Raw genomic sequence first — 20229 nt, 5'->3', positions numbered from 1 at the left:
AATCTTTGGCAAGGGATGCAACGAAAAACAGCAAAGAGTCCTTTACTTATGTAAACTCTAGAAGGAAGGGGATGAATCAGATTGGTCCACTTGATATCGATGGGTCAACTGTTGATGATCCTGCTCAGGCAGCTTAACAAACTAAATGAATATTTTGCATCGACATTCACACATGAGGAGTTATTCAGCGAGGGGAATGCCAGAGGTGTATTCAACTCAGGCAGTAAGCTAGAGAATCTTGTAATAACTGAGAGTAAAGTGGGGGAGAAATTGTTGAAGATAAACACAAGAAAGGCACCTGGGGTGGATGGGATCTATCCAGTTATATTAAAGGAGGCAGCAAAGGAAGTAAGCAAACCCTTAGCCATAATTATGAGAGCTTCCTTGGACTCAGGGGAGGTACCCATGGACTGGAGAAGTGCAGATGTGACCCCAATTCACAAAGGAGGATCAAAGGCTGACACAAGTAATTATAGACCTGTGAGTTTAATTTCTGTTAACGGAAAATTAATGGGGGCACTGGTTAAAGGAGCACTACAGGATCATCTAGACAAGACTTCAGTTATAGCTCGGACACAGCATGGTTTTGTTAAGGGGAAGTCTTGCCTGACCAATTTGATTGGATACTATGATGCAGTCGCAAAAGAACTGGATGCAGGGAATAACTTTGTTATTATATACTTGGATCTTAGAAAGGCTTTTCTGTTGCACATGGAAGACTACTATACAAATTGGAGCAGTATGGTATTAAGGGTAAGGTACTACAATGGATAAAAGGGTGGTTGAGTGGGAGAAGACAGAGTGGTAATCAATGGATTCTGCTCTTCACGGACTAATGTTAGTAGTAGAGTCCCCCAGGGTTCGGTGTTGGGCCCACTGTTGCTTTTTATATTTATCGATGATATTTGATGAAGGTATATTTGGCTTAAGGTCGAAGTTTTCAGATGATACAAAGGTTGGCAGGGTTGTTATTGACAGTAATGGCAGTGTGCTACTGCAACAGGATCTAGAAAATTGGGCAGATTGGTAGAAGTAACCTCAGAGAAATGTACCAACTGTGTGGTACTACACTTAGGGTGGTAGAAAATGAAAAATGTCTGGGAGTAATTGTGCAGTCAGACATGAAATTTTCTGAGCAATGCAGACAGGCTGCCAGAGGAGGTCATGGGGTATTGTCAATGATATACAGGAATTTTGCTAGTAAGGAAAATGAGGTGATTATCCCTTTGTATAAGGCAATGGTCAGGCCATGCCTTGAGTACTGCGTACGGGTCCAAAGGTCTCATTTTAGGAAGGATGTACAGTTTCTGCTTGAACATGTACAGAGAAGGGTAGCAAGATTGGCGAGATGAATGAAGGGGTCCTCTTACCAAGGAAGGCTTAAGTCCTGCAAATTGCAGTGGCCGGAGACTAAGCACGTGCAAGGTGATTTGATTGAGGCATATAAGCCCTTGAATGGGTTGAGCACACTGAATTCTGATGGGATTCTTCCACTTGCTCAGATTATAAACCTTAGGGGGCATAAATTCAAATTGCGGAAATACAGTTGTATAACAGATGTGCAAAAATTTGCCTTTAGCCAGCAGGTGGTGAATTGCTGGAACAAACTTCCATCTGACATTGTGGAAGTTGATAGCTTAAATAAATTCAAGGAGGAATTGGATAAAAATTTGAGGGAATGGATGTTTGAAATTGCTTCTTTTTTTTTTTTTGGCTGATGCTACCTAAACTCATATTGCTTTCTTTCTTGCATAATATGCCTCTATTACTACTACTAGAATACACACACAGTGCTAGACTACTTTATGAGGATCATGAGGTAATAGTTCAATACACCACCGTTGGCCCAAATCTCTGCTCCAACAAGATATGGCATGAGGTTAACAAGCTGTTGAAAAGTACCAGGAGGAACTGGAGTATTTGTGTAATGAAACATCTAAGTCCTGAGGTGGTGTAAGTAGTAGAAGATTGTGCTGAAAATATGTCCTTTCTGTTCATCCCACAGATGTTGTTCAATGTGATTGGGCTGGTCAGGGCAGATGTTGGAGGTCTTTCCTATTTCTCAAGGTTCCCCCTGAAAGTACCCCTGTCCATAGGGGTGAACATACAACGATGCTATATGTAACCATTTCATAACAATTTTGAGATATCCTCTGGAATCCTCCCATGAGATTGGTGAAGTAAGGGTATGCCATGAAAACATGTCCCACACCATTATACCTCAAGCAGGCTGTACCTGTCAGCACACAATTCAATAGTGCCAGTAACATGGTGATTTTGTCCATATGTGCACACTTCCACTAGTACTGAAGAGCATAAATCGGGACTTGCTGGACCACATGATTTGCCTTTGGTCCTCCTGCGTCTATCATTCATATTACTGGCACAAATGCCACTATATTTTCTTGCTTGTTGTCTCAAATTAGTGGTTGGTTGGTTTGTTATTGTTTGTTGGTTAGTTTTATGGCACATCAGAATCTAAGGCTATTGTGCACCAAGTCTTAAGGTATAAAGTATAAAAATAACATATCTAATATTAAACATGTATGGCACAAAAACAGTTATAGCATATTATATATTGAAGCAATCTAAATAAAACTATATAAATTAATCAGTTGTAAAAACTTGAATACATCTGACACATTGTTGTCGTCTGATAAAATCTGCCCGAGTGTATAAGGCTCAGACAGATGGGCAAAACATAAACAGCATTCATTATTAAAAGATGTACGTTCTACTAAAATATGATGAATAGTTAAAATTATCTTACATCTACACACAGGACAATCATCAGCCCTAAGCAAATACGAATGCATCAGGTGAGAATGTCCTATGCATAAGCAAGCACTTTCTACTTCCTCCCTGTGAGCCCTGAAATGCGCAATGCATTATTCCGGGCTTAATTTCATTTAGCTTGTTGGTAGGGTACCCATTCCAAGCTTCTTGCCAATGAGTGCATAATTTTTTGTGGATTAGTTGCTTGCAGTCTGTATAGGGGACTGACAAGCAGATGCAACTTTGTGGCAAGGCTGATTTGGCTGCTGCTGCTGCATCTGCCAAATCATTGCCTCTGATACCAACATGGCTAGTGATCCAGCAAAAGCAAATATTGAAGTTTAACTCTAAGAGGGAGTGTAATATTTGCTGCACCTGACACAATGCTGGGTGAGTGCTTCTCACATTGGATAAGGCCTGTAATATGCTAGGGAGTTGGTATATAACATGCATCTTTGGTACTGGTGGGAATTTATGATCTAAGGCTAGTTCTATTGCGTGTAGCTCTGCAGTACATATACTACATTCATATGGAATATGACTGCAGATTGTTTTGCTTGGGAAAACACAAGCAGATCCTGCAAACTCTTCAGACTTCGAGGCATCTATATAAACTGGCAAGAAATCTGGGTATTCGGCATGGTGTGCTGCAAACAGTTGCTGATATATACATGGAAATGTATCAACTTTCAGCCAGCTCCTAAGAATGAAATCACAAGACAGAAATTGCATATTCCAGGGAGGAAGGGACTGCCTGGCTGATGTGGATATATTATTCAATGTAAAGTTAATATCACAAACCAGCTGTTGAATCCTGATAGCAAAGGGCCGACTGACAATTTTATGTGTATTATATAGATTTTTCCCACTGTGGCATATAAACAGATGTCCACATAGGATGGTCAAGCAGGGATTTTAATTTTATGGCATATTTTAACAACAACTGCTGACATTGAAGCATCAATGGTGGTTCATTGGCTTCCACGTACAAACTGGCGAAGTATGAAATGCTCTCTGTGGCAATCCGGATGGCTCTATGGTGGATAAATCAGTGGATTCCCTGTCCTACTCCTGTACTGTACTGTACCCTTTATAGGGTCCTTCATATGGCACAGGTACTGATAACTTGTGAAGTTCCAGCATTAAATTCAGAGGTTAACCGTTCCTTTTTGGCAATGATTACACGTGATAATCAACTAGAGTAGATGTCAAGCATCTTGCTCTGCCATCTTGCCTTTCCAGCTACATTTGGGTCAGTTCATGGATGTTTTCCAAATGTATTTCTAATTTGTTAAAGACTAAATAACATCATCCTTTCAATACTTGAAAAGTGTAGCTGTCTTCTCTGTGGTAACACCTGCTAAACAAACAATCATACCTCTTTGGAAGTCATTAGCATTAGCGATGGCATATGATGCAAAAAAGTAAGTTTATATAGCATCAGCCAAAAAAAAAAAAAAAAAAACTCATCCCATTTCACCTAAACATTCTCTACAATAGTTTTTCTAGTTCTCCTTTGAATTAATTTAACTTATTAACTTCCACAACAACAGATGGAAGTTTGTCCCAGCAATCAATCACTCACTGTCAAAAGGCAACTTTTGCAATTCTATTCTGCAACCATCCTTCTGGTTGCAGAATAGTGCAACTGTCCCTCCAGAAAATTATTAAAAATATTGAGAAATAAATGCCACTAATATTATTAATTAAAGACATTTTAAGTTGTCTGTCAATATAATTTTAGATAATTTTCAACAGCTAAACTCTAAAAATATGCAATACTTTCTTATACCTTGAATTTGAAGGAAAGCTGTTGCAGTGACTTTTCCAGCAGCATTTTCAGCAGCACATACATATTTTCCTTCTTCATCTCCTGTAACTCTGTTAAATCTGAAAGGCAAAATTACAAAATACTCAGTGCACATCATTCTATTATATTTTACACAGTGTTTAAGTATAAATTACATTTTCCCCCATTACCAATAAATTATATCAGTATTAAAATGTTACAGTAGAAAGAGTTTTGAGGGGTGCAGTATTTAAGTTCACCTTGAAAAGTTAATTTCTATATATATATATTTATTTGTAGGAGAATAAGAGAAATTTACCTCAGTATGATATGTAGAACACTTCCTATGCTACTCTCCAGAAATTAAAATGAATATAACATTAATGCAAAATGATTACAGTAAAAAATAAATTGAAAGTAATTAAAAAACAATTAAAAAATCAAATGAACACAATTAAAAAATGTTTATGGCAAATTTTGAAAAACAATTTTCCTTCCTGAAATTGACAGTTTTGACTGTATGTCGTGATCACAGGAATGGAAATTACCAAGTATGTGTGAGCATGAATCTTAAATAGAGATTTATCTTCATGCATGACTGTAAAAGACCAAGAATCAGAGATTAGATATTGATAGCAAATGTTAATAGAATTCTCGTGTAATCTAATTTCGATGGTTTCTGCAATTAATAGTCTCGTATAATTACGTTGGACACTAAGCATTTTGGCCTCACTGAATAAAGATGTATCGTTTTCATTAACGATATGAAAGGCTAATTCTGATGCTACTGAATGAGAAGCACAAACTGAAGATGCATGCTGTGCAACTTTAAAATTCAGCAGAAATCGCATCGATCCTTGGTAAGACGGTCACAATCACTGCATGAAATGTTGTATACGAGGTCATTTATTGGTGTTGTAAAAGAGGAAAGGACTGAGCCATGTTCGTTTAGCGTGTAATTTCCATATTGGTCTGGCCACAATCTTAAATTTGGTATCTTTAAAGAATATGTTAAGCTGTGTGCCACTGTTCAACGTATGGGACAGAAATAAAGTATTTTTTGATGTTACTATTGTTGGTTGGTAGTTTTTTTGTATCCTATCCTTAGCTTGTTACCTAATTTAGTTTGTAGAAAGGGGATAACCCCTGTTTAAGAACCTGCTGGTTAAAATTTTTATTTCTAAAGTTACTAAATTACTGAATATACAGATATTAACCTGCTGGTTAATATCTGTATATCTAAAGCAGATTCCATCATTGAATATTTATAAGCATTGGGAAATTGGTTAAAGACAATAGACCTTTTGTAGATGAATGGGTGATAGCTGTTATAATGCAGAAGCATACCGGTGTGTATTGGTTTACAATGAGTGAAATTATACTCTCAATCGTTGAGAGATAGACCTCCGACATTAAGTTGCTTAGACTCAATCTCATTGGCAAAGAAAAAATTTGTTTGTATACTTTGTTTCAAAAAGTGATATCATCATCATCAGCCATTTTCAATCCACTGCAGGATGAAGGCCTCTCCAGCAACTTTCCAGTCCAGAAAAGTGATATAGTTGGCTTCAACTAAGAGAAAAATTAAGTGAAAATTTTCTTTAATAGGAAGCTTCGTATGATTAATCAGTATAGAGTTATCATTTAACATATCCCAAAGAATATCTAATATGTATTCTTCATTTACATTCGTATATAACAAAGTATATCCAGGGAGAATAAATTATCATTATCACCAAGTCTGCACTCCATAAGGTTATTAAATTATATATCGTAGTTTTTTTTATCCCAAATTGTATCACCTGTCTAAAGGGTTTTATAATACTATATACATGTATGGCTTAGGATTAAAATGCCAAGTTTCTGTAAGAAACAATGGGCTGAAGGTGAAAACTGGTTTATGCAGTTTTACCTGACTGAAAAGTGAAAGAATGATGTATGTTCTGGTCTTCAATTCCTTTAACTGAGACATAGTAATGCAGTCATTGTTTCAATATGTGGTTAACATTTTATTGTACTGATTGACCAAATTGGTAAATAGTACCAGGATTACTTTCAGGTAAGTGATATAATTGAATCTAACTTATTTATATAACCGGTTTTATTGAGTATTACAACTGTATCTCCTTTATCTACTCTCTGAATAATAATGTCTTTATTTTCTCAAAGTTCATGTAAAGATAAACTTTCATGTCTATTCAATTTAGGAAGTCACACGTCTTTTATGGTATTCACCACTTGTAGAGTTGAATAAATAAATCTTTTTTGTGGAACATTATAAAGTCCAAATTCAATATCTATTACAAACTGTTTTTTTAGGTAGTTTTCGAGGTGGTAAATTATAATTTAATCCTTTGGATAAAACTGAAATCTGGTCCTGCAATAGCATATATGAGGATGTAGGGCGAGGGGGGTGTTCGAGAAGTAACTGAATCATTCTGATTGTGCATTAGCACATTGTACGCATTTGAGGGGGGGGTCATCAATGAACTAGTATGCACTTGGTAAAAAGCTCGAAAGAATGTTTGAACCCATACGAACCTGTCTTGATACCCACAATAATGTACTCAATTTGTTAATGTGTCTTGTTTTCTTTTTATTTCTGTGGCCTGTGCCACAACTAGCAAATCTATGGAGGTCTTCAATACAGACCAATTGTTTGGATGTAGATTATTTTGTAATTTGTCACGAAGTTTCCTAGACTGGTAAAGGTATTTTTATTTATTAGAATATCAAGATTTTAAGGCAAGTTTAACTATATTATGAGATGTGGCAAGTGCTGGTTGCTTTATGCTTGAAATTTTATGATTTAAATTCACCCTGGAAAAGCACCAAAATGTTCAAAAAATCTCCCATAATTGTGTGTATCGATAGGTTATACCTGGAGAGGAAGGAAGTGAATGAAATAGTCAACAAGAGTTTAAAATAAGAATTTGTTAGTATAAACCAGAGCTAAGATTCTCAATACCTTCTATGTTGATTTCAATATTTGTAGAAGAGAAATTTACCTCAAAAAGATACCCTAAAACACTTCCATATGCTACTCTCCAGAATTTAAAATGAATATAACATTAATACAAAATGATTACAGTAAAAAATAATACATTATTATTATTATTATTAGCTATATGGTGCAAGGAAGCCTGAGGCTTATGCTGCACCAGCCAAAACAAAAATTAAGTTACCCTGAGAGAGAGAGAGAGAGAGAGAGAGAGAGAGAGAGAGAGAGAGAGAGAGAGAGAGAGAGAGAGAGTCAAAAGTAGAAGGGAATCACCAAGAAAGAAGAATGATGATATCCAGCTCAGGACTCTGGGTGTGCCAAGCCCATACTCACCAGATGTGAGCTCCTGGGGACATTGAAAACAATTAAAAACAATTTGGACTTCATAATGTTCCACAAAAAGATTTATTTGTTCAACAAGTTAAACAAGTGTTGAATAACATAAAAGACACGTGACTTTCTAAATTGAATAGACATGAAAGTTTGGCTTTACGTGAACTTTGGGAAAATAAAGACATTATTATTCAGAGAGCAGATAAAGGAGATACAGTTGTAATACTTGATAAAACCGATTATATAAATAAGTTAGATTCAATTATATCAGAGACCTCCATTTACCTGGAAGTAAACCCGGTACGATTTACCAATTTGGTCAATCGGTACAATAAAAAGTTAACCATATCGAAAAAATTACTACATTATTACATCTTAGTTAAAGGAATTGAAGGCCAGAACATACAACATTCCTTCACTTTTCGGTCAGGTAAAACCGAATAAAACCGGATTTCTCATTCGGCCGATTGATTCTAACAGAAACTAGGCATTTTCATTCCTTAGCCATATATATACATATATATTATAATAAAATCCTTTATAGAAGTGATACAATTTGGGATAAAAAAACTACGATATATTTTATTATTATTAGTCATATGGTGCAAGGAAGCCTGAGACTTACGCTGCACCAGCCAAAAAAATTCCCAAGTTACCCTGAGAGAGAGAGAGAGAGAAAGAAAAGGGAATCACCAAGAAAGAGAATGATGATATCCAGCTCAGGACACTGGGTGTACCAAGCCCATACTCACCAGATGTGAGCCCTTAAGGACTGTGGACTTGGCAGTAATGATAATTTATTCTCATTGGATATTGCTTTGATATATACGAATCTAAACATTGAACGCGCATTAGATATTTTTTGGGAAATGTTAAATAATAACACTAAGCCAATTAATCATATGAAGCTTCCCATTAAAGAAATTTTTCACTTAAACTCTTAGTTAGCATTAGCATAGACATATGATGCAAGAAAGGAGGCTTATATAGCATAAGCCCCAAAAAAAAAAAAAAAAAAAAAAAACATTCCCATTTCACCCATCCATTCACACCAAAGGCAAGTTTAATTCTACCTTGAACTTATTTAAGTCGACCTCCACTACAACAGATGGAAGTCTGTCTCAATTATCAATCACCCACTGGCTAAAGGCAAATTATCATCCATCTATTATACAATTGTTTTCCCTCAATTTGAATTTATGTCCCATCAGGTTAGTAATCTGAGCAAGAGGAAGAATCCCATCAGCATTGAGCTTTCTCAAACCATTCAGGGTTTTATCCATATCAATTAGATCAACTTGCAAGTGCCAGGTCTCCAAATGTTACAATTAGCAGAACTTAAGTCTTTCTTGGTAACAGCAACCTATTGTTCCACTCACCAATCTCGTTGCCCTTCTCTGTACGCATTCCAGCAGCTCTACATCCTTCCTAAAATGAGGCCTCCAGACCTGTATGCAGTACTGAAGGCGTGGCCTGACCATTGCCTTATACAAGGGAACAATCACCTCCTAATCCCTGCTAGCAAAATTTCTGAATATCATTGACAAGACATTATGCAGATAGGCTGCCAGGGCAGGTCATAGGGTTTTGTCTATGATATATAGGAATTTTGCTGGCAGGGAAAAGGAGGTGATTATCCCTCTGTATAAGGCAATGGTCAGGCCATGACTTGAATACTGCGTATTTACTTGAGCATGTACAGAGAAGGGCAACAAGATTGGTGAGGGGAATGAAGGGATTCTCTTACCAAGAGAGGCTTAAGTTCTGCAAATTGCAGTGGCTGGAGACTAAGCACCTGCGCATTCTGATGGGATCCTTCCACTTGTTCAGATTACAAACCTAAGGGGGCATAAATTCAAATTAAGAAAAGACAGATGTAGAATAGATGTGCGGAAATTTGCCTTTAGCCAGCAGGTGGTTAATTGCTGGAACAAACTTCCATCTGTCGTTGTGGAAGTTGATAGGTTGAATAAATTTAAGGAGGAACTGGACAGGCATTTGGAGGCAATGGTGTGATTTTTTTTTTTTTGGCTGATACTGCATAAGCTCATACACTTGCTTTCTTGCATCACATGCCACTACTACTACACTGTGAGTGACTGTAGCAGCCTGTCAGCACTGTCAAAAAAATTTCATATCTGACTGTGAAATTACCCCCCCCCCAGACCCTTTTCATTCTCCACAACCGTGACTGTAGTAGCACACAGTTGGTACATTACTCTGGGGTTACTGCTACCCGTATGCAGTACATTACATTTGTCAATATTTAATTTCAGTTGCCACCTCCCAGCCCATCTGCTCAACTTCTCTAGATTCTGTTGGAGTAGTATACTATCATTAGCACACATAGTTGGTACATTACTCTGGGTAAGTTGTAGGAAGTAAGAAGTAGGTAAGTTTCTTCAACCCATATGCAGTACTTTGCATTTGTCAATGTTAAAGTTGCCACTTTTCAGTCCATCTGCCCAAATTTTCTAGATCCTGTTGCATTAGCACACTGCATTTACTATCATTAACGACCCTGCCTACTTTTGTGTCATCTGCAAACTTCGACATTAAGCCTGATATACCTTCATGAGATATCATTGATAAATATACAAAACAACAGTGGATCCAACACTGAACCCAGGGGGACTCCACTAATAATATTAGTCCATGAAGAGCAGCATTCACTGATTACCACTCTGTCTTCTCCCATTCAACCACCCTTTTATCCATTGTAGCAACTTACCCCTAATACCATATTGCTCCTCCATTTTGTAGAATAATCTTCCATGCACAACAGTGTCAAAAGCTTTCCTGAAATCCGAGTATACGATATCAAAATTATTATTTTTGTATAGAGTTCCTTTGTAACCACATTATAGTATCCAATCAAATTTGTCAGACAAGACTTTCCTTTAACACACCCATGCTGTGTCTGAACTATTGCTGCAGTTTCATCTAGATGATCCTGCTATGCCTTTTTAACCAGTGATTCCATTATTTTACCCCAAACAGAAGAAAAAGATAGCGAATGCTTAGAAAGTGGTACTCACCTTGAATTAATCTGCGATGACTTACTTAGGCAGCATGGTTAATATTTAGGTTGAATTGTTAAGTTGAAGAAAATTAAAACGGAGGAGGAAGTAGGTAAATGTTGACTGAGTTAAAATAGACGCAAGGAAACAGAAGCATACACATCAAATCCTTGGTTGTCATTGAAGTAAAGAACCAAAGAATAATTGAAACTAAATAGGTGAATACGGTGAAGCCAATAGTTGTTACAGGGACTTTCGTTGGTTAAAACATCTTCAGTTGGCAATGTGTGGTGAGTGAACGCGCATGGTATTTAAGAAATACATTTTACTCTCATGATGCCTTTTTTGACATGTGGGAACTTTAATCGCGAGAGGTTCCAAATTGGGTAAAGATTGAAGGGGAGTTTGGAATTTAGAATTTTAAGGTTTGAGTGGTGCCGATACCATTCAATAGCTAGGGCTTCATATTGAAGTATTCTGTAGCTGGATTTTAGTTTAATGATAGAAATGGCAGAGTCAATGAGGTTGGGTGTGGTTGTGGGTCTGGGCATGAATTGTAAGTTCTGTAACAGATTAGTTAGACATGAGACTATGGAAATGATAGTATGCACGGGTGTTGGATGTTTTTGATGAGCCAAATTTGGTAGTGCTACATCCGATATACCACTAGAAGTGGTACTTCCAATGGAAACAGTGAAAGGAGTGAAGGTGGAGTTGGGTTTCTGGTCCATAAAGATTTTAAAAACAACATTTTGGAATTCAAAAGTGCATCACCAAGGGTGTCAAGACTAACAACATCGAGCCATGATGATGAAGAGGTTGAAGAAATGTACACCGAAATTGAGTCTTCTAGATGAGCAGAAAACCTACTACAATATTATTATGGGGGACTTCAATGCTAAGGTTGGAAAAAGACAAAACAGTGCAGAAAGGGGAACTATAGGAAATTTTGGAATTGGTGAAAGAAATGAAAGAGGTGAAAGACTTGTGGAATTTGCAGAATCTCAAGGACTATCAGTAATGAACACTTTTTTCAAGAAAAGGGTGAACAGAAAGTGGACATGGAAGAGTCCAAATGGATTAACTACTAATGAAATCGACTTCATCCTCACTAACAGAAGATATATTGTGAATGATGTTACCGTCCTGAATAAGGTAAATGCTGGAAGTGATCACAGAATGGCAAGATGTACACTCGATATAGATGTAAGAAAGGAAAGGAAAAAACTGACTCGAGTAAATAATACAAAGGTCTTTGAGATAACAGAAGAGGAGAAAAAGCAGTATGTACTGGAACTTAGGAACAAGTTTGAGTTTCTGCAGACTGCTCAGGACCAAGATATCAACGAGGAATATTACAACTTTCTGAAAGTGATAAAGCCCAAGAAACCTATAGGGAAAAAGAAATCCAAAGGAGAAAAAATTAGTCAATAAACACTTGTCAAGATGAACCGAAGACAACAAATGAAAAGCATGAAAAACACTGACAGGGAGAAAATTGAGTATACTGAGTTATGTAAAGTCCTTAGAAAGAGACTCAGAGAGGACATAAGAAGATTTAACACAAGAAAAGTAGAACCAGCATTAAGGGAAAACAAAGGATTTAAATCAGCAGCCATGAGCAGTAATACAGAAAGACAAATGATACTGAAAATGAAGAATAGCGATGGTGTACTTATAAACAGCAGAGAAGACATAATTCAAATAGCAGAAGACTACTATAGAGAATTATACAAGCAGCAGGGGAATGATGCCAGCAGTGGGGAAGATGGATTGCAAAGTAGCAATACACACGACATACCCAATATTCTTCCTGATGAGGTAGAACATGCATTGAAGAAAATGAAGAATCAGAAAGCCCCGGGGGAAGATGAAGTTACTGTAGAATTGTTAAAATTGGGAGGAAGAGACATAACACAAAAACTGGCAAGGCTCTTCACAAAGTGCATTAGAAAAGGTATGACGCCTAAGCAGTGGAATAATGCAATCATAGTTTTGCCGCATAAGAAAGCAGATAAATCAGAAATTGGAAATTATAGACCAATTAGCTTGTTATCCCACATCTACAAGTTGTTCACAAGGGTCATTACTAACAGATTAGAAAGAATACTTGATGACAATCAACTGAAAGAGCAAGCTGGCTTTAGGACAGCATTCTCAACTATGGATCACCTTCATGTAATATCACAGCTAATGGAAAAAGCAAATGAATATAAACACCATTATGCCTGGCATTTGTGGATTATGAAAAGGCATTTGACTCCATACAGCATAAGGCAATGTTTCGGGCACTGCAAAGACAAGGCATAGATACCCCATATATTATGATTTTGAAGAAAATATATGAGAATACTACCTCCTTTATTAGACTAGACAAAGACAGTAGGAAATTGCTTTCTTGCATCAAATGCCTCTACTAATGCTAATACTAAATTTAAAATTGAGAAAGGAATTCGACAAGGAGACACAATATCTCCAAAGCTGTTTACTGCTGCCCTTGAGGAAGCTTTCAGAAGATTAGACTGGTCACAGAAGGGAGTCAATGTGAACGGAGAGTACCTAAACCATTTACGATTTGCATATGACATTGTGGTCATAAGCCACGATCCCAAAGAATTAGAGGAAAATCTTAATCAGTTATGCACGGTAAGTAAGGATTTTGGACTAAAGATGAATATGGTTAAAACAAATGTAATGATGAACAAGTATGCCATAGAAAGGGAAATAATAATTGAAGGAGCAGTAATTGAAAAGGTGGAGTCATATACTTATCTGGGACAAGTTATTAGCTGTAATAATGATAAATGACTGGAAGTCAAGAGAAGAATAAATTTTGGATGGATAGCATTCAGGAAATATAGTCACATACTGAAGAGCAATATCCCGGTTTGTCTGAAACATAAAATAATGAACCAATGTATACTCTCCACCATGAATTATGCAAGTGAAACTTGGGCACTCACCAAAAGAATGGAAGAGAAGCTGAGAACTACACAGCGAAGAATGGAACGAATTATATTGGGAATCAGACTGTTAGATAAGAAGAGAAACACATGGATTAGGCAGCAAACTCAAGTAAAGGACATTCTTATCAAAACTAAAGAACTAAAATGGTTTTGGGCAGGACACATAACTCGAAGACATGATGACAGATGGACTAAGAAAATAACAGAATGGTATCCAAGAGGAGCTAGAAGAAAACCTGGAAGACAAAGGCGGAGATGGATAGATGAAATTCATGAGTTTGTGGGTAGTAAATGGATGGCCAGTGCTCAAAACAGAAGGAACTGGAAAGTTGCTGGAGAGGCCTTCATCCTGCAGTGGATTGAAAATGGCTGATGATGATGACTTCCAATGTAACATGATTTACAGTTTGGTTGACAATTAATGAGGTATATTATATTATTGAGGTCGTTTGTAGGATATTTGTGTGTGTCTTTATAGGAGCTGAAGAAGGATCCTAATTTGTTGTAGGTGGAAAAAACAAGGCAGATATCAGTATCGTTAAATAGACGGTGGAACTGTCCTACGAGTTCATTGTGATAAAGGAGGACTATGCAAATGTTTGTTTTATTGTCTTTGGTTGGATTGTTAAGTTTAATTTTATTCTTAGCGATGGAGACTGTGTTTAAAATAAGTTGGTGGGGGTAACCTCTGGATATAAATTTGTCGGTGAGATATTGGATTTCGTTGTAAAGGTCAGTTGGTGAGGAGCTGTACTTTAGTGCATTGTGAATTTGATTATATAAAACTGCTTTTTTAGTGTTTAGGGGGTGATGAGAGGCAAAATGTAGGTATTTACTGGTGTTTGTATTTTTCCTGAAAATTTTCGTATTTAATTTTGTGCCTGTTATATAGATAGTGAGATTGAGGAAATTTATCTGATTGTTTTGTCCAAATTTAAAGGGTTAATTTAAGTCTGTCATGTATAGAGTTGAGTTTTACTAAGAGGTTATCAATGATGGATCTCTTGTCTATTACAAGAATGTCATCGGCATAATGCATGTATAGTTTTAGTTCAGGGGAAAGTGGTGTAGAATTTTGGCTCTCAATGGTGGCTACATCCATCCGGCTATGATCAAAAATATATATGCATCTTGGTTAGAAATCATTGCAACAACATGCATTATGTTTGGCAGCATATGTTTTGCCCCATTTCGCAAATGATTTCATTGGTTTTGAATCACAAGTGCAGACAATTGCCGAAGACATTGTGAAGATCGGAAAAGACTTGGGATTTGAAACTTTGGACACACATACAAATATCAACCGGTGAAATACCACCACTTTGCTTATTGGAGGCTTGAAGTGGTGAAACCCATGTTTAGTCTCTAGAGCAAAGTTTCCAGCATCCCCCTCTCCCCATACTTCTCCTTCAACCCATGCACGGTACTAAGTACTATAGGTTTTGATACCTTTTGTGTTTGGGGGTTTCATAAAAAAAAAAAAAAAAAAAAAAAACTTAGATGATAACTCTCCTCAAAATTGCATATGAAGGGAAAACAATTCTGAAGTGGCACCAAAAGAATTTTCAACAGAACAATTGAAAATTTTTCGGGGATTGACATGGCCTGCGAGGCAATTATGAATGGAGATCCAAATGCTGGATGTAGCGTTGAGACATGGCAAATTTTATAAGATGGGATTCAATGCTACAAAGACTTGTATGCCAAGAAAAAGAAGAAATGATTTCACCAAACTTCATTTTTGAAATACCCAAATAAACAATAAAACATTTTTCTCATCTCTCACGATGTTACCTTTTCATTAATACAATTTTTGCAATATTTTTTTATTTCAAATCCATTTAATTGGCTATCAAGTGCAAATTGTTTATAGATTTATTATAATTTGTTTATATAGACTGTTTGTTTATATATACTGGTACGTATCCATTAATACCCATTAAAATTAGACCTCAATCAGCACGGTTTCACCTAACACGGAACAGTTTCGGTACCAATTATCAGTGCTATGTGGTGTATTGCTGTATACTTGTGTGTACACCAATGCTAGCAGTCTGGTAAAGAAAGTTGATGAATTTGAAGTATTGGTCAAAATATCAAAGGCAGATATTGTTGGGATATCAGAGATGTGGTGTCACACAGAAATAAGGAATGCAGAACTAGAATTTGGGGAGTACAATGTATACAGGAAGGATAGACAGGATAGGAAGGGTTATACTGTTAGCTTTGAAACAAACAAAATCCAAAAAAGGACAGAGAGTCGATATGGCTTCACAGTGCAGTGTCGAGTAAGTTTGGTGTGATATAAGCACTGGAAAAGCAAAATTGAAAGAAAGTAGGAGTGTGCTATAGGCCTAATGACTCAGAAGAGTCATTAGGCCTATAACTATAACAGTCAGTGTATAATAAACAACTGAACAGAGAAACAGAGTGGGCCAGTAAATCAGAGTGTCTTATAATGGTGGATTTTAATTTCTGAGATATTGATTGGAATTTGTGGGTTGGTCACTCACACACTAGTAAGGCTTTTGTTGATTTATTGGATGATAGTTTTTTACATCAGCTCGTTCGGAAGGCAACTAGAGGGAGTAATACTTTTTGATCTGATTACCAGTAGTGAATCTTCATGCATTAAGAATCTGTAGATAAAGGAACCACTAGGTGGCAGTTATCACAGTGTGCTGAAGTGGGATTTACTGAAAGAAGTAGCTACCATCAGGGGTAAAGGGAACGGTTTTGGCTTTCATAAAGGTCACTATGGTGGTCTGAGACAGTATTTAAATTCTATACAGTGGGACCGACTGATGATGTTACCAACAGCAAATTCAAAATGGGACCGACTGATGATGTTACCAAAAGCAAATTCAAAATGGGAAGCATTCAAAGAATTAATCTTGGAAGTTACTAGGCTTTCCATACCAACTAAAAAATATTATTATTAGCCATATCGTGCAAGAAAGTCTGAGGCTTATGATGCACTAGCCAAAAAAAATTCCAGAGTTACCCTGAGAGAGAGAAAAGAATGATGATATCCAGCTCAGAACCCTGGTGGTGCCAAGCCCATACTCACCAGATGCGAGCCCCTGGGGTGTTTGTTCGAGGTTTAGGCCTAAATGGATGTCAGATGAACTAATGAGACATATGTCAGAGAATAAAAATGCATGGGATACATATAAATTAACAGGTGACACAGACGATATAAGTGATAGATATAAGTTGGTCTGTAACTAAACCACAAAGGAGGTTAGGCAGATTACGAGAAATCTTTGGCAAAGAATAAAAAGAAAAACAGCAAAACGTTCTTTGATTATATAAACTCTAGAAGGAAGGGGATAAATCACAGTGGTCCAGTTGATATCGATGGTTCAACTGTTGCTGATCCTGCTCAGGTAGCTAACAAACTATTTTGCATCTACGTTCATACATGGAGTTATTCAGGGAGGGAAATGCCAGAGGTGAATTAAACTCTGGCAGTGAGCTAGATGATTTTGTAATAATTGAGAGCAAAGTTTATCTTCAAATTGTTGAAGATAAACATAAGAAAGGCACCTGGGGTGGATGGGATTATCCAGTTAGATTAAAAGAGGCACCAAAGGAAGTAAGTGAAACCTTAGCCATAATTATGAGTGCTTCCTTGGACTCAGCAGAGGTACCCATGGCCTGAAAAAGTGCAAATGTGACTCCAATTCACAAAGGAAGATCAAAGGGCAACACAAGTAATTATAGACCTGTTAGTTTAACTTCTGTTCCAGAGAAATTAATGGAGGCACTGGTTAAAGCAGCATTGCAGAATCATTCAGATAAGACTGCAGTAATAATTCAGACACAGCATGGGCTTTTTAAGGGAAAGTCATGTCTGACAAATTTGATTGGATACTATGATGGTTACAAAGGAACTGGATGCAAAAAATAATTTTGATATCATATACTTCAATTTCAGGAAAGTTTTTGATACTATGTTGCATGAAAGAGTGCTGTACAAATTGGAGCAGCATGGTATTAAGGGCAAGTTGCTACAATGCATAAAAGGGTAGTTGAATGAGAGAAGACAGTGGTAAACAATGGACATTGCGCTTCGTGGACTAATGTCATTAGTGGAGTCCCCCAGGGTTCAGTGTTGGTTCCATTGTTGTTTTCTGAATTTATTAATGATATTGATGATGGTATATCAGGCTTAATGTCCAAGTTTGCAGATGATACACAGGTTGCAAGGGTTGTTAATGACACTATGCTGCTGCAACAGGATTCAGAAAATTTGAGCAGATGGGGTGAGAGGTGGCAACTGAAATTTAACATTGACAAATAAAGTACTGCATATTGGAAGCAGTAACCTCAGAGTAATGTATGAATATGTGGTACTACACTGACAGTAGTAGAGAATGAAAAGGACCTGGGGATAATTATGCGGGCAGGTATGAAGTTTTCTGAGCAGTGCAGATGGTCTGCAAGAGAAGCTCGTGATGTCTTGTCAATGATATACAGGAATTTTTCCAGCAGGGATAAGGAGGTGATTATCCTCTTGTATAAGACAATGGTCAGGTCACACCTTGAGTACTGTATACGGGTCTGGAGGCCACATTTCAAAAAGGATGTAAAGCTGCTGGTACAAGTACAGAGAAGGGCAACTAGATTAGCGAATGGAACAAAGGGTTGCTCTTACGAAGAAAGGCTTAAGTTTTGCAAATTACAGCATCTGGAGACTCGGCACCCGCATGTGATCTGATTGAGGTGTAATGCCTTGAACAGTAGTAGTAGTGGCATGTGATGCAACAAAGCAAGTGTATGAGCTTATGCAGCATCATCCAAAAAAAAAAAAAAAAAAAAAAAAAAATCCACACCATTCGCTCCAAATGCCTGTCCAGTTCCTCCTTAAATTTATTCAACCTATCAACTTCCACAATGACAGATGGAATTTGTTCCAGCAATTAACCACCTGCTGGCTAAAGGCAAATTTTCGCACATCTATTCTACATCTGTCTTTTCTTAATTTGAATTTATGCCCCCTTAGGTTTGTAATCTGAACAAGTGGAAGAATCCCATCAGAATTCAGCGTGCTCAACCCATTCATTAGCATGAGTAGAGGCATTTAATGCAAGAAAACAAGCTTATGCAGCATCAGCCAAAAAAAAAAAATAAATAAATAAAAAATAACCACTTCCACTTCACCCCTCTGTTCGTTCGAAATACATGTCCAGCTGAGCCTTAAACTTATTTAGGCTATCAACTTCCACGACAAGGGATGGACGTCTGTTCCACCAACCAACCACCCGCTGGCTAAATGCAAATTTCCTCACGTCTATCCTACATCTGGCTTTCCTCAATTTGAATTTATGCCCTCTCAGGTGATTATTCTGAGCAAGAGGAAGAATCCCATCAGCATTGAGCATGCTCAAACCATTCAAGGCTTTATACACCTCTATCAGATCACCTCGCTGGTGCCTAGTCTCCAGACACTGTAATTTGCAAAACTTTAGCCTTTCTTCGTAAGAGGACCCCTTTGTTCCATTCACCAATCTTGTTGCCTTTCTCTGTACTCGTTCCAGAATCTCTACATCCTTCTTGAAATGAGGCCTCCAGACCTGTATACAGTACTCTAGGTGCGGCCTGACCATTGCCCTATACAAGGGAATAATCACCCTGCTAGAAAAATTCCTATATATCATCGACAATACACCATGAGCTACTCTTGCAACCCATCTGCACTGCTCAGAAAACTTCATATCTGCCTGCACAACCACACCCAGGTCCCTTTCATTCTCTACCACTGTCAGTGTAGTACCACAGAGTTGATATGTTGCTCTGGGGTTGCTGTTTCCCATATGTAGTACGTTACATTTGTCAATGTTAAACTTCATTTGCCACTTCTCAGCCCATCTGCTCAACCTTTCCAGATCCTGTTGCAGCAGCATGGCATCAGTAGTGTCCTCAACAATCCTGCCAACCTTCGTATCGTCTGCAAACTTGGACATTAAGCTTGATATACCATCATCAATATCATTTATAAATACAGAAAACAATAATGGACCCAATACTGAACCCTGAGGGACTCCACTGATAACATTAGCCAATGATGAGCAGTGTCCATTGATTACCACTCTCTGTCTTCTCCCCCTCAACCACCCCTTTATCCATAGCAGCAATTTGCCTCTAATGCCACACTGCTCCAATTTGTGCAGCAGTCTTCCATGTGCAAAAGTATCAAAAGCCTTTCTAAGATCCAAGTATATAATATCAAAGTTATTCCCTGCATCCAGTTCTTTTGTGACTGCATCATAGTATCCAATCAAATTGGTCAGGCAAGACTTCCCCTTAACAAAACCATGCTGTGTCCGAGCTATAACTGAA

General features: G+C 37.4%; 1 protein-coding gene across 11 annotated transcripts in view; it reads right to left on the bottom strand.

The window, feature by feature from the left end:
- Positions 1 to 20229, bottom strand: part of trol (terribly reduced optic lobes) — a 1731230-nt gene that overhangs the window by 378023 nt on the left and 1332978 nt on the right. For all 11 annotated transcript variants that reach the window (XM_090387691.1, XM_090387694.1, XM_090387699.1 and 8 more), the window contains one exon: positions 4568 to 4665. In XM_090387691.1, the coding sequence (XP_090243817.1) occupies positions 4568 to 4665 (98 nt within the window). The remainder of the gene's footprint in view (positions 1 to 4567; positions 4666 to 20229) is intronic.

This window comes from Mastigoproctus giganteus, chromosome 13, assembly GCF_048544385.1.
Source record: "Mastigoproctus giganteus isolate SK-2022 chromosome 13, ASM4854438v1, whole genome shotgun sequence".
Taxonomy (NCBI): domain Eukaryota; kingdom Metazoa; phylum Arthropoda; class Arachnida; order Uropygi; family Thelyphonidae; genus Mastigoproctus; species Mastigoproctus giganteus.
Note: the sequence above shows the minus strand (reverse complement) of the source record. Positions and strands in the feature narration are given on the sequence as shown.